At 43.2% G+C, this 19,040-nt stretch overlaps 2 protein-coding genes across 4 annotated transcripts in view; both read left to right on the forward strand.

The window, feature by feature from the left end:
* Positions 1–44: 44 nt before the first annotated feature.
* Positions 45–17,650, forward strand: ZGPAT (zinc finger CCCH-type and G-patch domain containing). Of its 2 annotated transcripts, none has more exons than XM_044298410.1 (7): positions 45–162; positions 641–1,197; positions 1,485–1,618; positions 1,698–1,853; positions 3,494–3,616; positions 11,378–11,783; positions 17,413–17,650. In XM_044298410.1, the coding sequence occupies exons 2-7, from the start codon at positions 647–649 to the stop codon at positions 17,549–17,551; spliced, it is 1,509 nt and encodes a 502-aa protein (XP_044154345.1). In that variant the 5' UTR covers positions 45–162; positions 641–646; the 3' UTR covers positions 17,552–17,650. The 2 variants fall into 2 exon arrangements, with proteins under 2 accessions (XP_044154345.1, XP_044154346.1); XM_044298411.1 differs by having other exon boundaries at positions 113–162; positions 618–1,197.
* A 150-nt stretch (positions 17,651–17,800) lies between these two features.
* The window catches only part of LIME1 (Lck interacting transmembrane adaptor 1), a 34,481-nt gene continuing 33,241 nt past the window's right edge, over positions 17,801–19,040 (forward strand). For both annotated transcript variants that reach the window (XM_044297309.1, XM_044297311.1), the window contains exon 1: positions 17,801–18,088. The gene's annotated coding sequence lies outside the window, so the exon portion shown is untranslated. The remainder of the gene's footprint in view (positions 18,089–19,040) is intronic.

Raw genomic sequence — 19,040 nt, forward strand, 5'->3', positions numbered from 1 at the left:
CTTTCTAGAACAATGATACGGGCGTAATGATAGCTAATGAAAAATAAGCGGCTGTGAGGAAATGCCGAATGGTCCACGCCAAAATGGCAGCGGCCATGTCTGGGGCGGAGCGCTGAGAGCAGTGACGTCATCAAGCCGGTATGGCGTCTTTGTAGAAGGCCGGTAAGAATTACAACGGTTTAGAAGGGCTTCATTTACGTATATATTGTGTAAAATGTGCAGTTTTATAGTCAGGCACCTGACGTAGAACTACTAGTCCTAGCATGCGCTGACAGCTTAAAGTGCTCCCTTTGAGGCAATCTCTGTATCTTATAAGTTGCTTTGAAGCCCAGACAATTGAATATTTGTGACCCTCCTAAACTGCTTGGGGGCCCAGTGTTCCTCCAGGTTCGTTTCTCTTATGGTTCTGAAATTCTGAACCATAATGCATTGCTGCATAGTCATCAAATTAGGTGACCACCACTGTCAGTAGCGAATTTATTAATCCCTCCTCCATTTAAAAAAAAATACAGTATGGTTATTACTAAATGCTGCTCTTGACTAATTAGGGGAAAGGACAGCCCCTCGAAATTTAAGTTGATCAGCATCAGGGTTCATTTTGATGTTTGCACCTACAGATCTGTGGATCATCTTGTTGCAGGGAACCATGGATGAAGACAGTCTGGTCTCTGCCCTACAGACCTACAGAGCTCAGCTAGAGCAGGTCAAGCTCAACCTCCATGGTGACGTGGACCCGTCACAGAAGGCGGACCTCATCCAACTAGAGGGCGATTTACAGCAGCTCATAGAACTGACAGAGTCCAGCTTGTTGTCTGTACAAAAGTCCAACCTTCTATCTGCTCTGGGGGAACCATCATCCTCATCATCTCAAGATGATGAGTATGAGGCCTTCAAGAAGGCAGTCGGAGAGGTAAGCAATGAGGGCCAATCTGTGGAGACTGCGGATCTTAATTCCGAGGAGGAAAAGGAAGAAGAGGAGGATGAAGAAGAAGAAGAAATCAGCGGAATGAAAGTGAAAGCCCCTTATTACAGCACGTGGGGGACATTAGAATATCACAACGCTATGGTAGTGGGCTCAGAGAAGATGGAAGATGGAGGTGCTGGTGTTCGGGTTCTGTATCTTTACCCCACGCACAAGGCTATGAAGCCATGTCCCTACTTCCTGGACGGAAAGTGCCTCTTTAACGAGAACTGCAGGTAACTGGAAATGTGCAAACCGACAAACCCCCACCCCTTCCGTCCTGCTCATATTGAGTTTCCTGTAAACTGATTCCATGGGGTGTCATTGCTGGATGCCCCTTGTTTAGCTGTTTGCAGTGGTGGCGTGTCTCTGCCTGGCTAGGTGCCCACACCATTCATTGGTTTACAGTGGGCAATGGTGTGGTCTTCTAGTGCCGGGAGCTGAACTACATGTGGCTTCTGGCGTTGACTAGTAAAGGGGTGGCTGGGGGTTTTATCACCCTTTTTTTTTTTATTGTGCTTAGGTTTTCCCATGGACAAGTTGTGTCCATCAGTGAACTCCAGGTCTTTGAAGAGCCAGATCTTGGCAATCTAAGGATTGATACCCCCTGCCTTGCCAGGCACAATGATAGCATCTGGTACCCAGCACGAATCACAGGTAAAAGCTAAGTCATGTCACAGCACAACCTAATGTCTGTGCTGTGAGCCACACATTCATTGTCACCTCGGTCCCTCAGATATAGACGACAACTTCTACACGGTGAAATTTGACTCTGTGCTGCTGAAAGATGCGGTTCTAGAAGCCGATGCCATTATTCCCCCTCTGCGGGATAACGACAGTTCATCCTCGGATGACGAGGACTTAGGAGCGGAGGATTCTGGGTATGCTCGAGGTAAATGTGACCCTATCTCTTGCTTTAAATAGGTTCTCCAGTTGTAAATAAAGCTTAAAGAGGACTTTGATGGCATATTACCGGAAATTGCCGCCAATGTCAGATAGGTGCAGGGCACCCAAAGCAAAGGAGGGGGCACAGTGCATGTGCTGTGTGCTCTCCATTCACTTCTATAGTTCTGAAAACAGCTGAGCGAGTATGCTAAGCTTTTTGCAGAGTTTCCCACAAGTGAACGTAGAGGGCATCCTGCAAGCGCAGCCGCCTTTCCATTCATTTCTATGGGAGTTCCAGAAATAGCCTAGGCAATTTTGGCACTCCCTTAGAAGTGAATGGAGGGCAGCCCTGCTTGTGTGGTGCGCCCTCCTTCACTTTAGGAGCTCCATTCTACAGATGGGTGTGGGTACCAGAGGTGGGACCTGCACCTATTTGACACTGGTGGCACATCATAGCAGTATACCATCAATGTTTGACATGGGCCAACCCCTTTAATCACTGTATGCAGACATTTTCAGCAACTTTTATAATACCCTTTGTATTTCAGTTCCTTACTGTTTGCAAGATCTTTGTTTGCTGTCAGCGAATGTAACAGCTGTAAATTTGTCCTTGCCATATACTTCTCACAGGGGTGAGGGTTTGTTTCAATTGTATCCAGTTTAGATAATCTTTTGTGAGATAAACAGCCTGGACTCCAGACTCATACATTTTACCTGGACTGATACATTGTAACAAACCCTAGGAACAGAAGAGATATTTGTGCTGTTTAGGCTACTTTCACACTTCCCACAGTGTGATCCGGCGGGAAGTTCCAACGATGGAACTTCCCGCCGGATCCGCCGATTTTGATGTGACTGAAAGCATTTGTGAGACGGATCCGGATCCGTCTCACAAATGCATTGCAAGAACGGATCCGTCTCTCCTCTTGTCATGCGGACAGAGGGATCCGTCTTGTATCTTTTTGAATGAAGGTGTAATCCGGGCTCTAGATCACCGCAGCAGCCATCGTGACTGGAAATTACACAGTGGATGGAGCTCGAAGAAGGAGAGTCTATCAGCTGTAAAATGGTCATGCAGCTCAGCTCCTATTGAAGTGTAATTTCTGATGTTACTGGCTGCTGATCGGTGGGGGTGCCAGGTGGCAGACCCCAACAATCTGGTATTGGTGACCTATCCTAAAGAAAGGTCAGCAATATCTAGAGCCCGGACAACCCCTACAAGCTTCAGTCACATACAATCGGGCTACCCCTTCAAAGGGGTTTGACGGCAGGATAAAACTTTTTAGAAAAGGGGCAGAATATGTTAAAAATAAGTTAAAAAAAATTAAATAATCATTCATCAATCAAGAATCATTGCATCTCGCAGTCTCCTGCCACAGCCATTCAGATATCTATCGGATCACTGCTCGTCCTCACTTGCTGATGCAATCTGGACACACATTAGTTGAGCAGGCATTTCTGGTTATTTCCTCTGTGTCGAGACTGGACCATGAAATGGAGACCAAAAGGGAACCAGTAACAGTTTTGGCAGGCTATCAGTAGGGGAGTAATGCTTCATTTATTTTTTACCCATTCTGCCAACCCCTTCAACTGTTCACAGTCCGTCTTTCTACACATGTATTATAGACTCCTTTCTCTGTCTTGCAGTGCTCTTAGACAATGGAGAAGTTGGGGTTACACCCTGCAGCTCTGAATTTGGAGGATGGGAGGCTCATACTCGTGGGATGGGGTCCAAACTCATGGCTCGTATGGGGTACGAGCTAGGCAAAGGTGAGTGTTGTGGAGATGTACATTTATCTGGCCTTGTCCTGTAAGAGCTCTGTGTTATATATTGGCTGCATTTTTTGTGCTTTCAAGGCACCTACTCAGGAAATGCCTAAATGACACCCAGCACTTTGACTACTCCCAGTAAGAGCCGTCCCGGATCAGCTATTACAGCCATACTAAGTATCAAGGTGTCAAACAGCTGACACATAAAAAACGGCTCTTACTCCACCGAGGCCAGGAACCTCGGTGACACGTACCTATCATCCACGATGATTCCTTGTACCTTCTTAACCACTTCAGCCCCGCTAGCTGAAACCCCCTTCATGACCAGAGCACTTTTTACACTTCGGCACTACACTACTTTCACCGTTTATCGCTCGGTCATGCAACTTACCACCCAAATGAATTTTACCTCCTTTTCTTCTCACTAATGGAGCTTTCATTGGGTGGTATTTTATTGCTGCTGACATTTTTACTTTTTTTGTTATTAATCGAAATGTAACGATTTTTTTGCAAAAAAATGACATTTTTCACTTTCAGCTGTAAAATTTTGCAAAAAAAACGACATCCATATATAAATTTTTCGCTAACTTTATAGTTCTACATGTCTTTGATAAAAAAAAAAATGTTTGGGCAAAAAAAAATGGTTTGGGTAAAAGTTATAGCGTTTACAAACTATGGTACAAAAATGTGAATTTCCGCTTTTTGAAGCAGCTCTGACTTTCTGAGCACCTGTCATGATTAGAGATGAGCGAACTTCTGTTTTAAGTTCGGCGTCTAAAGTTCGGGTTTGGATTAGCGGAGAATCCCGATCTGGATCCGGATATGGATTCCGACTTCCGTTGTGGTCCGTGGTAGCGGAATCAATAATCGGCCATTATTGATTCCGCTACCACGGACCACAATGGAAGTCGGAATCCATATCGGGAACCATATCGGGATTCTCCGCTAATCCAAACCCGAACTTTAGACGCCGAACTTAAAACAGAAGTTCGCTCATCACTAGTCATGATTCCTGAGGTTCTACAATGCCCAGACAGTAGAAAAACCCCACAAATGACCCCATTTCGGAAAGTAGACACCCTAAGGTATTCGCTGATGGGCATAGTGAGTTCATAGAACTTTTTATTTTTTGTCACAAGTTAGCGGAAAATGATGATGATTTTTTATTTTTATTTTTTTCTTACAAAGTCTCATATTCCACTAACTTGCGACAAAAAATAAAAAATTCTAGGAACTCGCCATGCCCCTCACGGAATACCTTGGGGTGTCTTCTTTCCAAAATGGGGTCACTTGTGGGGTAGTTATACTGCCCTGGCAATTTAGGGGCCCAAATGTGTGAGAAGAACTTTGCAATCGAAATGTGTAAAAAAATGACCGGTGAAATCCGAAAGGTGCACTTTGGAATATGTGCCCCTTTGCCCACCTTGGCAGCAAAAAAGTGTGACACATCTGGTATCGCCGTACTCAGGAGAAGTTGGGGAATGTGTTTTGCGGTGTCATTTTACATATACCCATGCTGGGTGAGAAAAATATCTTGGTCAAATGCCAACTTTGTATAAAAAAATTGGAAAAGTTGTCTTTTGCCAAGATATTTCTCTCACCCAGCATGGGTATATGTAAAATGACACCCCAAAACACATTCCCCAACTTCTCCTGAGTACGGCGATACCAGATGTGTGACACTTTTTTGCAGCCAAGGTGGGCAATGGGGCACATATTCCAAAGTGCACCTTTCGGATTTCACCGGTCATTTTTTACACATTTCGATTGCAAAGTTCTTCTCACACATTTGGGCCCCTAAATTGCCAGGGCAGTATAACTACCCCACAAGTGACCCCATTTTGGAAAGAAGACACCCCAAGGTATTCCGTGAGGGGCACGGCGAGTTCCTAGAATTTTTTATTTTTTGTCGCAAGTTAGTGGAATATGAGACTTTGTAAGGAAAAAAGAAAAAAAAAGAAAAATCATCATTTTCCGCTAACTTGTGACAAAAAATAAAAAATTCTAGGAACTCGCCGTGCCCCTCACGGAATACCTTGGGGTGTCTTCTTTCCAAAATGGGGTCACTTGTGGCGTAGTTATACTGCCCTGGCAATTTAGGAGCCCAAATGTGTAAGAAGTACCTTGCAATCAAAATCTGTAAAAAAAAATGGCCTGTGAAATCCGAAAGGTGCACTTTGGAATATGTGCCCCTTTGCCCACCTTGGCTGCAAAAAAGTGTCACACATCTGGTATCGCCGTACTCAGGAGAAGTTGGGGAATGTGTTTTGGGGTGTCATTTTACATATACCCATGCTGGGTGAGAGAAATATCTTGGCAAAAGAAAACTTTTCCCATTTTTTTATACAAAGTTGGCATTTGACCAAGATATTTTTCTCACCCAGCATGGGTATATGTAAAATGACACCCCAAAACACATTCCCCAACTTCTCCTGAGTACGGCGATACCACATGTGTGACACTTTTTTGCAGCCTAGATGCGCAAAGGGGCCCAAATTCCTTTTAGGAGGGCATTTTTAGACATTTGGATCCCAGACTTCTTCTCACACTTTCGGGCCCCTAAAAAGCCAGGGCAGTATAAATACCCCACATGTGACCCCACTTTGGAAAGAAGACACCCAAGGTATTCAATGAGGGGCCTGGCGAGTTCCTAGAAATATTTTTTTTTTTTGCATAAGTTAGCGGATATTGATTTTTTTTAAGTTTTTTTCTCACAAAGTCTCACTTTCCACTAACTTAGGACAAAAATTTCAATCTTTCATGGACTCAATATGCCCCTCACGGAATACCTTGGGGTGTCTTCTTTCCGAAATGGGGTCACATGTGGGGTATTTATACTGCCCTGGCTTTTTAGGGGCCCTAAAGCGTGAGTAAGTCTGGAATATAAATGTCTAAAAATGTTTACGCATTTGGATTCCATGAGGGGTATGGTGCGTCCATGTGAGATTTTATTTTTTGACACAAGTTAGTGGAATATGAGACTTAGTAAGAAAAAACAAAAACAAACAAAAAATTTCCGCTAACTTGGGCCAAAAAAATGTCTAAATGGAGCCTTACAGGGGGTGATCAATGACAGGGGGGTGATCACCCATATAGACTCCCTGATCACCCCCCTGTCATTGATCACCCCCCTGGTAAGGCTCCATTCAGACGTCCGTATAATTTTTACGGATCCATGGATCGGATCTGCAAAACACATGCGGACGTCTGAATGGAGCCTTACAGGGGGGTGATCAATGACAGGGGGGTGATCACCCATATAGACTCCCTGATCACCCCCCTGTCACTGATCACCCCCCCTGTAAGGCTCCATTCAGATGTCCGCATGATTTTTACGGATCCATGGATACATGGATCGGATCCACAAAACACATGCGGACGTCTGAATGGAGCCTTACAGGGGGGTGATCAATGATAGGGGGGTGATCAGGGAGTGTATATGGGTGATCACCCGCCTGTCATTGATCACCCCCCTGTAAGGCTCCATTCAGACGTCCGCATGTGTTTTGCGGATCCGATCCATGTATCCATGGATCCGTAAAAATCATGCGGACGTCTGAATGGAGCCTTACAGGGGGGTGATCAATGACAGGGGGTGATCAGGGAGTTTATATGGGGTGATCAGGGGTTCATTCAGATGTCCGCATGATTTTTACGGATCCATGGATACATGGATCGGATCCACAAAACACATGCGGACGTCTGAATGGAGCCTTACAGGGGGGGTGATCAATGACAGGGGGGTGATCAGGGAGTGTATATGGGTGATCACCCGCCTGTCATTGATCACCCCCCTGTAAGGCTCCATTCAGACGTCCGTATGCGTTTTGCGGATCCGATCCATGTATCCGTGGATCCGTAAAAATCATACGGACGTCTGAACGGAGCCTGACAGGGGGGTGATCAATGACAGGGGGGTGATCAGGGAGTTTATATGGGGTGATTATGGGTGATCAGGGGTTCATAAAGGGTTAATAAGTGACGGGGGGGGGGGGGGGGGGGAGTGTAGTGTAGTGTAGTGTTTGGTGCGACTTTACTGACCTACCTGTGTCCTCTGGTGGTCGATCCTAACAAAAGGGACCACCAGAGGACCAGGTAGGAGGTATATTAGACGCTGTTATGAAAACAGCGTCTAATATACCTGTTAGGGGTTAAAAAATTCGGATCTCCAGCCTGCCAGCGAGCGATCGCCGCTGGCAGGCTGGAGATCCACTCGCTTACCTTCCGTTCCTGTGAGCGCGCGCGCCTGTGTGCGCGCGTTCACAGGAAATCTCGCGTCTCGCGAGATGACGCGTATATGCGTCCAGGAGGAGTAAAGCAACCACCTCCCGGACGCATATCTGCGTACAGCGGTCGGGAGGTGGTTAATATATAAATATAAATATATATATATATATATATATATATATATATATATATACATACAGACCCATTTATTGAAGTCAATGACTGCATGCTCTCCTTGTTCCCACAAGTCTTCAGCCTTGGGAGTAATCTTTGATGGTGCTCTTTCCTTCAAACCACACATCCAAGCCCTTTCCTGACCTCCTGCCACCTCAAAAATATCTCTCTCACAGATCTGCACATTCCTCGACCATTCCTCCAGAGTCTGCAAAAATGCTTGTACATGCCCTCATCATCTCCCGTCTAGACTACAGCAACATCCTCTTCTGTGGCCTCCCATCTAGCACTCTCGCACCTCTCCATTCTATCCTCAACTCTGCTGTCCAACTAATCCATCTCTCCACCTTTTACTCCTTTGACTCGTGTCTCCGTCTATCCCTTTACTGGCTCCCCAATGCCTAGAGAAGCTAGCACAAAACACTAACTATAACATACATGGCTATTAACAACCTGTCCCCTCTATACATCTGTGACCTGATCTCCCGGTACCTTCATACACCCAATCTCCGATCCTCACAAGACCTCCTTTTCTACTCCCCTCATATCTCCTCTTCCAACAATCGCCTCCAAGGTTTCTCCCATGCATCACCTGTACTCTGGAACATATCAGACTCGCCTACAGTAGAAACTTTTAAAAGAAACCTGAAAACCCACCACTTTAAGCTGCTGTCACTATATCGCGGAATTACCGGCTTTACCCTCACCTACTGTATCCCTTCCCCATCCTTTGTAGATTGTAAGCTCTCGTGGGCAGGATCCTCTACTTCTGTACCAGTTTGTAAATTATCTTGTTCATGCTTGTCGTACTTGTTTTATGTATGTACACCTCTTTTTAATGCGTATAGTGCCATGGAATAAATGGTGCTATAATATTGTACGTATATACGGTACGGTATATATAATTGTTATAATGGGTGGTGAGAGAACTGCTCACCTTATACGGTTGTGCAATAATGCAGTGACTTCGCTGTAACAAGAATTCACAGGAAAGTTGGATTGTTGCTACTCTGCCCCTGGGTAATCAGGCGGTAACGCTAAGTATAATGCACACAGTGGCTTGGGCCCGCCCTTGGTGCACTTAACTGCTAATTTGCTTATGTATTCAAAGTACTTTTTCTCCAGGGTGAAGCAATGAATCGCAAAGTGAAAGATCTCATTACATTGAACTGAGCTAGTCCTGCAAGACGTTGTACCTGGTTTAACATTGCATTTTATGGTGACTATCAGTGCCTGTTTTCTGCTTTTTCTACAATTTAGCTGCTAGCTCCAGCCAGGCACATTGCTGTCAACGTGTACATACCAGCGCTGTACTGTCAGCACATCACTGCAGCACTGACATTAAGGTGTGGGCTTTGCAGTACCAGCACGGGCATGAGGAGCTTCACTATCTTTAGGAGATACTGAGTGCTGGACTCTTGGGTAAATTCCAGTTATGGGCCCTGATCTGTGCATTTTCATACGTATACAATATTATCTAATGACATTATAATCAAAATGAATGCTCATCTCATTGCCTTTAAGAATTAAATCAGCCTGAACCAAAATTATATTATGTGGCTGAGGAAGCTAAGATGAGTTCATGGCAAGTTCAGTTTATATAAAAATAATTGTGAACATAAACTGACATTTTATTTAAAAGTTATTGCTAAGGATATGGGTTTATCTATGGGGAGTATGCCAACTCCTAAGACATGTCTGTCTGGAGGGAACAAGGTTGTTTCATGGATAAGCCATGACGTGATAAGGGTTCATATCCTTGAGGCACAACTGCTGTATCAGGTTCAATTTATATATTCATAATTATATATCTCTGTATGGTATATTTATTTTACAACATATGTTAATCAATAATTCATATAATGTGTTATGTATGTGTAACAATGTATTGATTTATATAGATATTATACTATGTATTTATCATTTAGAAGGTACAGAAACATGAAGTAACAAGAAGTAAGTTTGTTAATTGGATTTCTGAGAAGAGTAAATGTTATTTCAAAACAATAGTTATTCATGGATGTAGATAAGTGAAATGTACAAGTTCCGATGCCAAGCATCAAAGCCGTTATATAACATTTTCATCAAGTCAACCTATATTTCAAAAAGATAGGAGAAGACAGCCAACTCCAACAAGTCCAGGATATAGGTAGTTAAAAGTGTCAGGAAAAGACCTTCCTCAATGATGTATATTAAGAAGGTCAAGGAGGTCATGTGAAAATATTATTAGATATTTAGTTTTAATGCTTAAAAGTTGTGATGTTCATCTGCAGTACCGCAGTGCCACCTGGAGGCAGATGGACAATATTATATTATTTAGCATTATTTGTTCTATACCATATTAGGAGTTAATATGACATCATGGTGTTATTAGCATGCGAATACACACACCTTACCTGATTGGGAATCCCTAATCTAAAGGGGATGATTCTTAGATAAGGGCGGGAATAATTACTCGTGTGCGGATCCATAGAGATCCATATTAAGCCATAGATCCATCCATCCATCCATTCATTCAATTAAAAAGAAAACTTTACCAGAAGAAACTTGGATTATTTTTGGGATTACTAGGAAAGTTCTTCAGAACTGGTCCCATCTGAACTCTGTCTACCTTTGACCCAGTAAAGTATATTTCGTTTACTGCTCGTGATATTAATAAGATATTTCTCTCGGTATATAGCCAAGAGTTCCCATACTGTGGGAACATATAGTGTTAGGTGCCTCCATAATGCTGATTATTCTCTTAGCAAAGATGCATATTGTTAATGGAAGATCTGACATTATTTGAAAAGAGGACTAAAACCCTTGGAATTTTTTTTTTCTATAGTCTGATTGCCGAACGGAATATTTTATCATATTAATATCATATATTTTTGAGTCAAGGGATAACAGTTATTTTCCTGTATAATCCGTGTTTTATTGCTATAGCCTGTTTGATAAACTCATATACCAAGAAGTTTTTCTTGGTATATGAGTCTGTTTGTTAAAACTATGACAATGGTTGTCATAAATCACTAAATCATACTGTGCTGATCAGATGGGGGTGTGTTAGCACCACCGTGTGGTACATTGTGGGTATTATTTTGTAACTTTATAATTTGTTTTACAATTGTATAGATTTTATATTCTTTGTTTTTTATAATAAACGATTATATATTTTTGCATATACAATTGTCCCTTTGTTTCACTGCTTGCACAAATCAAATTAAGATACTTGATAAAAAGAACTTAGAGGCGTGTTTATGTCCGCCCGAAGGATAATATCATTTTTATTTAAATTTTATTTTTTATCCTCTCTTTTATATGAAGATTCTTTTTAAAGATATATGACGGATCATATATTTTATCTATACTTTTTAGGTCTTGGGAAGAATTCTGAGGGTCGAGTGGAGCCTGTTCAGGCAATGGTGCTACCTAAAGGCAAATCCCTGGATCAGTGCTTAGAATTGCAGCAGCGAAAGGTTAAAGGGGTGAAGTCCCTGTCCAAAACCAAGAAGAAGCGCCAATCCAAGCCACCAAGAGCTGGGAAGAGCACCAGTGCTCCACGCAATATATTTGACTTCTTAAATGAGAAACTGGAACACAAGTCAGTTCCTAGCCAGGTGGCAGAGACCAGCATCGAGAGGAAAGGCAAAGAAATGTATAATGCCAGCAAGGACAGCAAGCGGGCATTGAACATTGCAGTAGCTCAGATGACTGAGAAGATCCAGCAGAAGCAGAGGGATATTGGGAGGATGGCTGAGGCTCTGGCACGTAACGTGGGGAGGTAAATCAAAATTATTAGCTTACAGTATATAGTATAAATGACAGTGTGGCTGCTGGTAACCGCATGGCATACTTGCCAGGGACCCTTGGCTTGTAAGCTTAGTATGTCTGCCAATGTGTATGCCAGGTCATTGTAATTGTCATGATGGAAACAGAGTGACTGGGTTTAGAAACGCTGTAACTTCACATTGCTCCTGCAGAAGTGGTAAGTTAATACACCCATTGGTCCTTGGGGGGGCTTGCCCAATACATTGAAGTAGCACTTAATTATAGACACCCATCTAATAGCATACTGGACAGCCTTGGTCTTCTAGATCCACAGCAGTTCATGCTGGTATAGATTCTACTAGGTGTTGTAATGGTTCTCCAGGAGTATTGGTTCCCGCAGACAGGATTACCTCATCTCAAGAGAGGCTCTACAACAGCCATCAGCAACCCCCGGCACTCCAGATAGTCTGAAACTGCGACTCCCAGAATCCTCCATTCACTTGTATAGGAGTTACAAGAACAGCAGAGCAAGTGTACATGCTGGGGGTTGTAGTTGGAGTGCCAAAGGTTGCTGACCCCTGCTCTGTAGGATTAAGATCTGTGGACTGAATGCCAACTCGCTGTCATGGAACCAATCCATGACTATATGACCCTTGTGGCTTGGTGCATTATTCTTCTAAAAGTGCCCTCCTGCCATGGAGTAAACTGATGCCAAGAGGGGATGAAGTTGGTCCTGGCTAGTCTAGCACCGATCGCTCGATTTTTCCCACTCTAATGTCAATTCATACTGATCCACTGAGAACTTCCTCACTTGCTTTTAGGCTAGTTTTACACTAGTGTTGGTGAGAACCGGTAGTCTGTTTCTATTCTCGACATATTTGCCTGGTTGCGACCGGATCTCTGCTGGTCCCAATTATAGTTAAGCAATCATGTAGTCCTGGGGACAGGAGAGAGACTGGTGTAAAGGATTGTCTCAATTGGATACAATTGTAATAATCCCTCATCTGTGAAAAATATTATGTCTGTACAGACGTGCACTCCCAGCAATCAGAGATCTTGAAAATGGTGAGAAATTGAAACAGAAACAGTGGCGTACACACCATGGAGGCAGACCATGCGTCTGCTATAGGACTTTAGTGCAGGACAGCACTAGGGGGGAAGCCTCCATTGAGTGCAGTGGTAACTGTATGTATAAAGCTTCCGCTAGTGGTGGCTGCAGGCAGACAGTTCTATCATGTACATTAGCGATTACCAATCGAGCAGGTGGCAGAACATGCCACGGGGTGCCACGATATTCCGTTTAGGAAAGTAGAAGCGTTGCTTTTCCTCAGTCTGGGCCTATTCATTGTCCTGACACTGGATTCATCGAAACATTGTATGCGGTGCGGCACATCATAATCAGCGTCAGGATATTCATTGTCAGTGTGCGTGTGCAGTTCGGGAGGGACCATGGAGGTAAGTATACAGTGAGGAACAGAAGTATTTGAACACCCTGCGATGTTGCAAGTTCTCCCATTCAGAAATACTTGAGGGGTCTGAAATTCACATTGTAGGTGCATTCCCACTCTGAGACAGAATAAAAAAAATAAAAAAAAATTGTATGTTTTTTTTATTTTAAAGAATGTATTTGTCTTGCACTGCTGAACATAAGTATTTGAACACCTGAGAAAATCTGTGTTAATATTTGGTACAGAAACCTTTTTTTGTAATTACAGAGGTCAAACGTTTCCTAAAGCTCTTGACCAGGTTTGCACACGCTGCAACAGGGATTTTAGCCCACTCCTCCACACAGATCTCCTCTAGATTTGTCAGGCTTCGGGCTGTCGCTGAGCAACACGGAGTTTCAGATCCCTCCAAAGATGTTCTATTGGATTTAGGTCTGGAGACTGGCTAGGCCACTCCAGAACCTTGATATGCTTCTTACGGAGCCACTTGGTAACCCTGGCTGTGCGCTTCGGGTCGTTGCCATGTTGAAAGACCCAGCCACGTCCCATCTTCAATGCTCTGACTGAGGGAATGAGGACCAACCCCCCCCCAAAACAGAAATCGAACTTCCGAACATGAACTCAGTAATGAGTAGCTCCGCCGTTATTGTTGATCACTTCAAAAATTCGTTTCGGCATGCTTGATGCAAGCGTTTCCATGATGCGAGTGGGAACATTTCTCCAAGTGGTGAAGACGGACTCACGAAGGCCATCTACTGTCTGGAACTGTTGTCCATTTTTGTAAACTTCCCTTGCCACCCATCCCCAAAGGTTCTCAATTGGATTTAGATCAGGGAAACACGCAGGATGAGCCAAAAGAGTGATGTTATTCTCCTGGAAGAAGTCCCTTGTCTTGCTGGCATTGTGTACTGTAGCGTTGTCCTGTTGAAAAACCCAGTCGTTACCACACAGACGAGGGCCCTCAGTCATGAGGAATGCTCTCTGCAACATCTGGACATAGCCAGCGGCCATTTGACGCCCCTGCACTTCCTGAAGCTCCATTGTTCCACTGAAGGAAAAAGCACCCTAGACCATTATGGCGCCCCCTCCACTGTGGCGCATAGAAAACGTCTCAGGTGGGATCTGCTTGTCTCACCAGTAACGTTGGAAACCATCAGGACCATCAAGGTTAAAAAATGTTATCATCAGAGAATAAAACTTTCTTCCACCTTTGAATGTCCCATGTTTGGTGCTCTCTTGCAAAGTCCAAACGAGCAGTTCTGTGGCGTTCAAGGAGACAAGGTCTTTGAAGACGTTTTTTGTTTCTGAAGCCCTTCAGTCTCAGATGCCGTCTGATGGTTATGGGGCTGCCTTCAGGACCAGTAAGGGCCTTAATTTGGGTCGAGGATCGTCCAGTGTCTTGACGGACAGCTGATTGTATCCTCCGGCTCAGTGCTGATTGTTGTTTTTTTTTTGTTGTTGTTTTTTTTGTTTTTTTTGGGCGAGTCTTCCACTTGACTTTTTTGTTCCAAAACCCTCAGGATCATTTAAGAAATTCCAAATGACTGTCTTACTGCATCCCACCTCAGCAGCGATGGCTGCTTATGCAGTTCAACAACCCGACCACGTTCAAAAAGGGAGAGTTTGTTTGCCTTTGCCATCACAATGTGTGACTACCTGACAGAAAATGACAATGAATCCACATCTTTGCACAGATTTGGCCTTTTGAAGGCATGTGGTCCTAAAATTTGGATCAGCTGAAAAACAGCCTGTTTTAGTTTAATCGTTATTTTCAATTATTGAATGCTCAAAAAATGTTTTGTCTCGCTCTCATTTCTTCTTGTTTCATGTTGAAGCTCTACTTGGAACCTTGTTAAGATCCAACAATGTAAAATATGATTTTTTGCCATTTTTCAAGAGGTCTTAAACTTTTGATCAGGACTGTACTTATGTTCAGCAGTGCAAGACAAATACATTCTTTAAAAACCATACAATGTGATTTCCTGAATTATTATGGGAATGCACCTACAATGTGAATGTCACACCACTCCATGATTTCTAAGTGGGGGAACTTGCAAAATCGCAGGGTGTTCAAATACTTATGTTCCTCACTATATATTGTTTTTTTCTTAGTTTTTTTTTTTTTATGATCTGAAGTCAATTTTTTCCAGCTAGAAATGATATATACAGTCCTGATCAAAAGTTTAAGACCACTTGAAAAATGGCAAAAAATCATATTTTACATTGTTGGATCTTAACAAGGTTCCAAGTAAAGCTTCAACATGCAACAAGAAGAAATGGGAGTGAGACAAAACATTTTTTTGAGCATTCAATTTAATGAAAACAATGAATAAACTGAAACAGGCTGTTTTTCAGCTGATCAAAAGTTTAGGACCACATGCCTTTAAAAGGCCAAATCTGTGCAAAGATGTGAATTCATTGTCATTTTCTGTCGGGTAGTCACACGTTGTGATGGTAAAGGCAAACAAACTCTCCCTTTTTGAATGTGGTCGGGTTGTTGAACTGCATAAGCAGGTTCTCTCACAGCGCGCCATCGCTGCTGAGGTGGGACGCAGTAAGAAAGTCATTTGGAATTTCTTAAATTCTTAAATGATCCTGAGGGTTATGGAACAAAAAAGTCAAGTGGAAGACCCAAAAAAATTTCATCAGCACTGAGCCGGAGGATCCAATTGGCTGTCCGTCAAGACACTGGACTATCCTCGACCCAAATTAAGGCCCTTACTGGTGCTGACTGCAGCCCCATAACCATCAGACGGCATCTGAGACTGAAGGGCTTCAAAAACAAAAAAACTTCTTCAAAGACCTCGTCTCCTTGAACGCCACAGAACTGCTCGTTTGGACTTTGCAAGAGAGCACCAAACATGGGACATTCAAAGGTGGAAGAAAGTTTTATTCTCTGATGAGAAAAAATTTAACCTTGATGGTCCCTGATGGTTTCCAACGTTACTGGCATGACAGGCAGATCCCACCTTAGATGTTTTCTACGCGCCACAGTGGAGGGGGCACCATAATGGTCTGGGGTGCTTTTTTTCCCTCAGTGGAACAATGGAGCTTCAGGAAGTGCAGGGGCGTCAAACGGCCGCTGGCTATGTCCTCGTCTGTGTGGTAACGACTGGGGTTTTCAACAGGACAACGCTACAGTACACAATGCCTGCAGGACAAGAGACTTCTTCCAGGAGAATAATATCACTCTTTTGGCCCATCCTGCGTGTTTCCCTGATCTAAATCCAATTGAGAACCTTTGGGGACGGATGGCAAGGGAAGTTTATAAAAATGGACAGCCGTTCCAGACAGTAGACGGCCTTCGTGCGGCTGTCTTCACCACTTGTAGAAATGTTCCCACTCGCCTCATGGAAACGCTTGCATCCAGCATGCCAAAACAAATGTTTGAAGTGATAAACAATAACGGCGGAGCTACTCATTACTGAGTTCATGTTTGGAAGTTGGATTTCTGTTTTGGGGGGGGTTTAGTTTTTTTTTTTTTTTGCAGGTGTGGTCCTAAACTTTTGATCAGCTGAAAAACAGCCTGTTTCAGTTTATTCGTTGTTTTCATTAAATTGAATGCTCAAAAAATGTTTAGTCTCACTCCTATTTCTTCTTGTTGCATGTTGAAGCTCTACTTGGAACCTTGTTAAGATCCAGCCATGCTAAATATGATTTTTTGCAATTTTCAAGTAGTCTTAAACTTTTGGTCAGGACTGTATATATCTCATGAAGGGGGGGGGAGTAATAATGATATTATAGTGTTTTATTTCTTTATGACATTTACGTGCAAGATAGGAGTGTCATGTTTGTTTGCATTTTAATGCGGTACTTGTTTTAAGAAGTATTTTTTGGGTGTTTTGTAAAAAATAAATAAAAAATTATTATTGGAGGGATACCCTGAGATTTCCCAAGGCTGAAAAGGTTGGAAAACCCTGATCTGCAGTGAGAAGTAAGACACGAGGTGTTTGGGGTTATTTATCAGTGTATTTCTGCCAGTTGTCTGGTGAAAATGCAATGAGAAATATGGTGTTCGGGGTGAGGCATTTTGCTGTGGGGCCCTATGATATATGTACACCACTGAACAGAAAGTACATTAGAAAGTCACAATTGTTCCATTTTAGTCCATAAATTGGCCTCTCCGAGTAGTAGAGGAAATGATGCAGCAACATGGCCAAGGCATCTTTTCAACTTGTCTCCTTGATCTTCTTGTAGGGACAGCGTCGTAAGCACGCAGTTGGAGTCCCGCCTCTCCAGCGCTCGCTCTGAGCTTGCAGATCTGCAGCAGCAAGAGAAGATTCTGCAAAAAGAGCAGAAAAAGGCGGACACACACAAGAAAATGACTAAGTTCTGAGCCTGTGCAGCGCGTACCTACTCCTGAGATTGTATCACCTATGTATCATTATGTATATTTTACCTTCCTCCAACTGGACTATTATATTTGCTTTTGTGACAGAAAAAAATAAATATTTTTTTTATACATACTCTTCAATGAGAGTTTTATACTGGGGCGTCTGGTGCCTACACCTGTGTATGTCTTCTACCCACCTCCCCTTTCCTTTCGTTGTCATGATGTTGAAGTCAGGGAGTGCCACACCACATTAGCTTCCTGTGAGGGAGTCTGTATTCCTCACTGACTCTTCTTGTACTCATCTTTTTAGCATTTTGCTCTTCTTCTTGCTCCTTCTGTTGCTTCCCTGTCTAGCTCTGGTGACGGTGCGGTGGTCTCATCTTCTAGTCTTTGTTATATCGCCATATCTTCTGCATCTGAAGTTAATTGCGACAGTATACTCCATCTTGCTGTCTGCCTCGCTATTCTTTGTCCGTTGAGGGTGTCGGGATACTGGTCAATGTGAAAGAAGAAGCCAATGGCCCACGGTCCTCTGTAAAGGTAAGGATACTAAGAGGAGTGGAAGTTATGGGATTAAGGAGGGGTTTACAATAGTACGACCTAGCACTGGTCGGTGCTTGCGGCTGTTTTGTTAGCTCCCTTTTCTTCAATCCTCTTCAGTGTTTTTGGAAAATCCAGTATCCAGGCCATATGATCATGGTAATTGCCTTTAACTTTGCCCTATATGGTCAAATTCCTGAGGCCATGATAGTATTAAGCCATAGTTGACCAACAATGGCAGGATGGCCATTCAGACACCAATTAAACAGGTCTTGTCTCTCCTTTTCAGTAGAGTGAACACTAATGGATTTTTAAAAAAACATTGCCTACAATATAGAGATGGTTGCACTATTGGGGCCTTGGTGGGCCTTAACTTCTGACCTCTCACTGATGTGATTTTCGGCTGCCTCTTTAGATGTCATTGGAAAGCCCCTTTTAGAAAGGATAAGATAGGAGATTATGGTGGTTCTTTTAACATTCTCCATGTTTTCATAAGTCTTTAGTTTTGGAGAACTGGTGTTAGTTCAGAACATTGAGGACTGGTCTCAGAAGAATGCATTGTTTTGAGGTGGGTTGTGGTTAATATAGACATGCCCAAGATGGGAATTAGAATTCCTCTGTATAAATTGGCTGAAACTCTTTGGTATGCCATCTGGGTCAACTACATAATGTCAACTACTGCATTGGTACTAGGTAGCAGGCACTAATGGCTGCCTTTACTGTGCCAATGCGGGTTGTTTCCCAGATTTTCGTAGACTTTGACATATAATTGTGGACTTGTATAAAGAGCTACACTTCTTATCCCTCACCAATCTATATGTGTGTCAGTCTTCAAGGGGTTGTTAAGGATTAGAAAAAACGCGGCTGTTTTCTTCCAAAAACAGCGCCACCCCTGTCCATGGGTTGTGTCTTGTGTTGCAGCTAGGGCAGAACAGTTATACCCCACACAGCC

Source organism: Bufo gargarizans, chromosome 6 (genome assembly GCF_014858855.1).
Source record: "Bufo gargarizans isolate SCDJY-AF-19 chromosome 6, ASM1485885v1, whole genome shotgun sequence".
Lineage (NCBI taxonomy): Eukaryota > Metazoa > Chordata > Amphibia > Anura > Bufonidae > Bufo > Bufo gargarizans.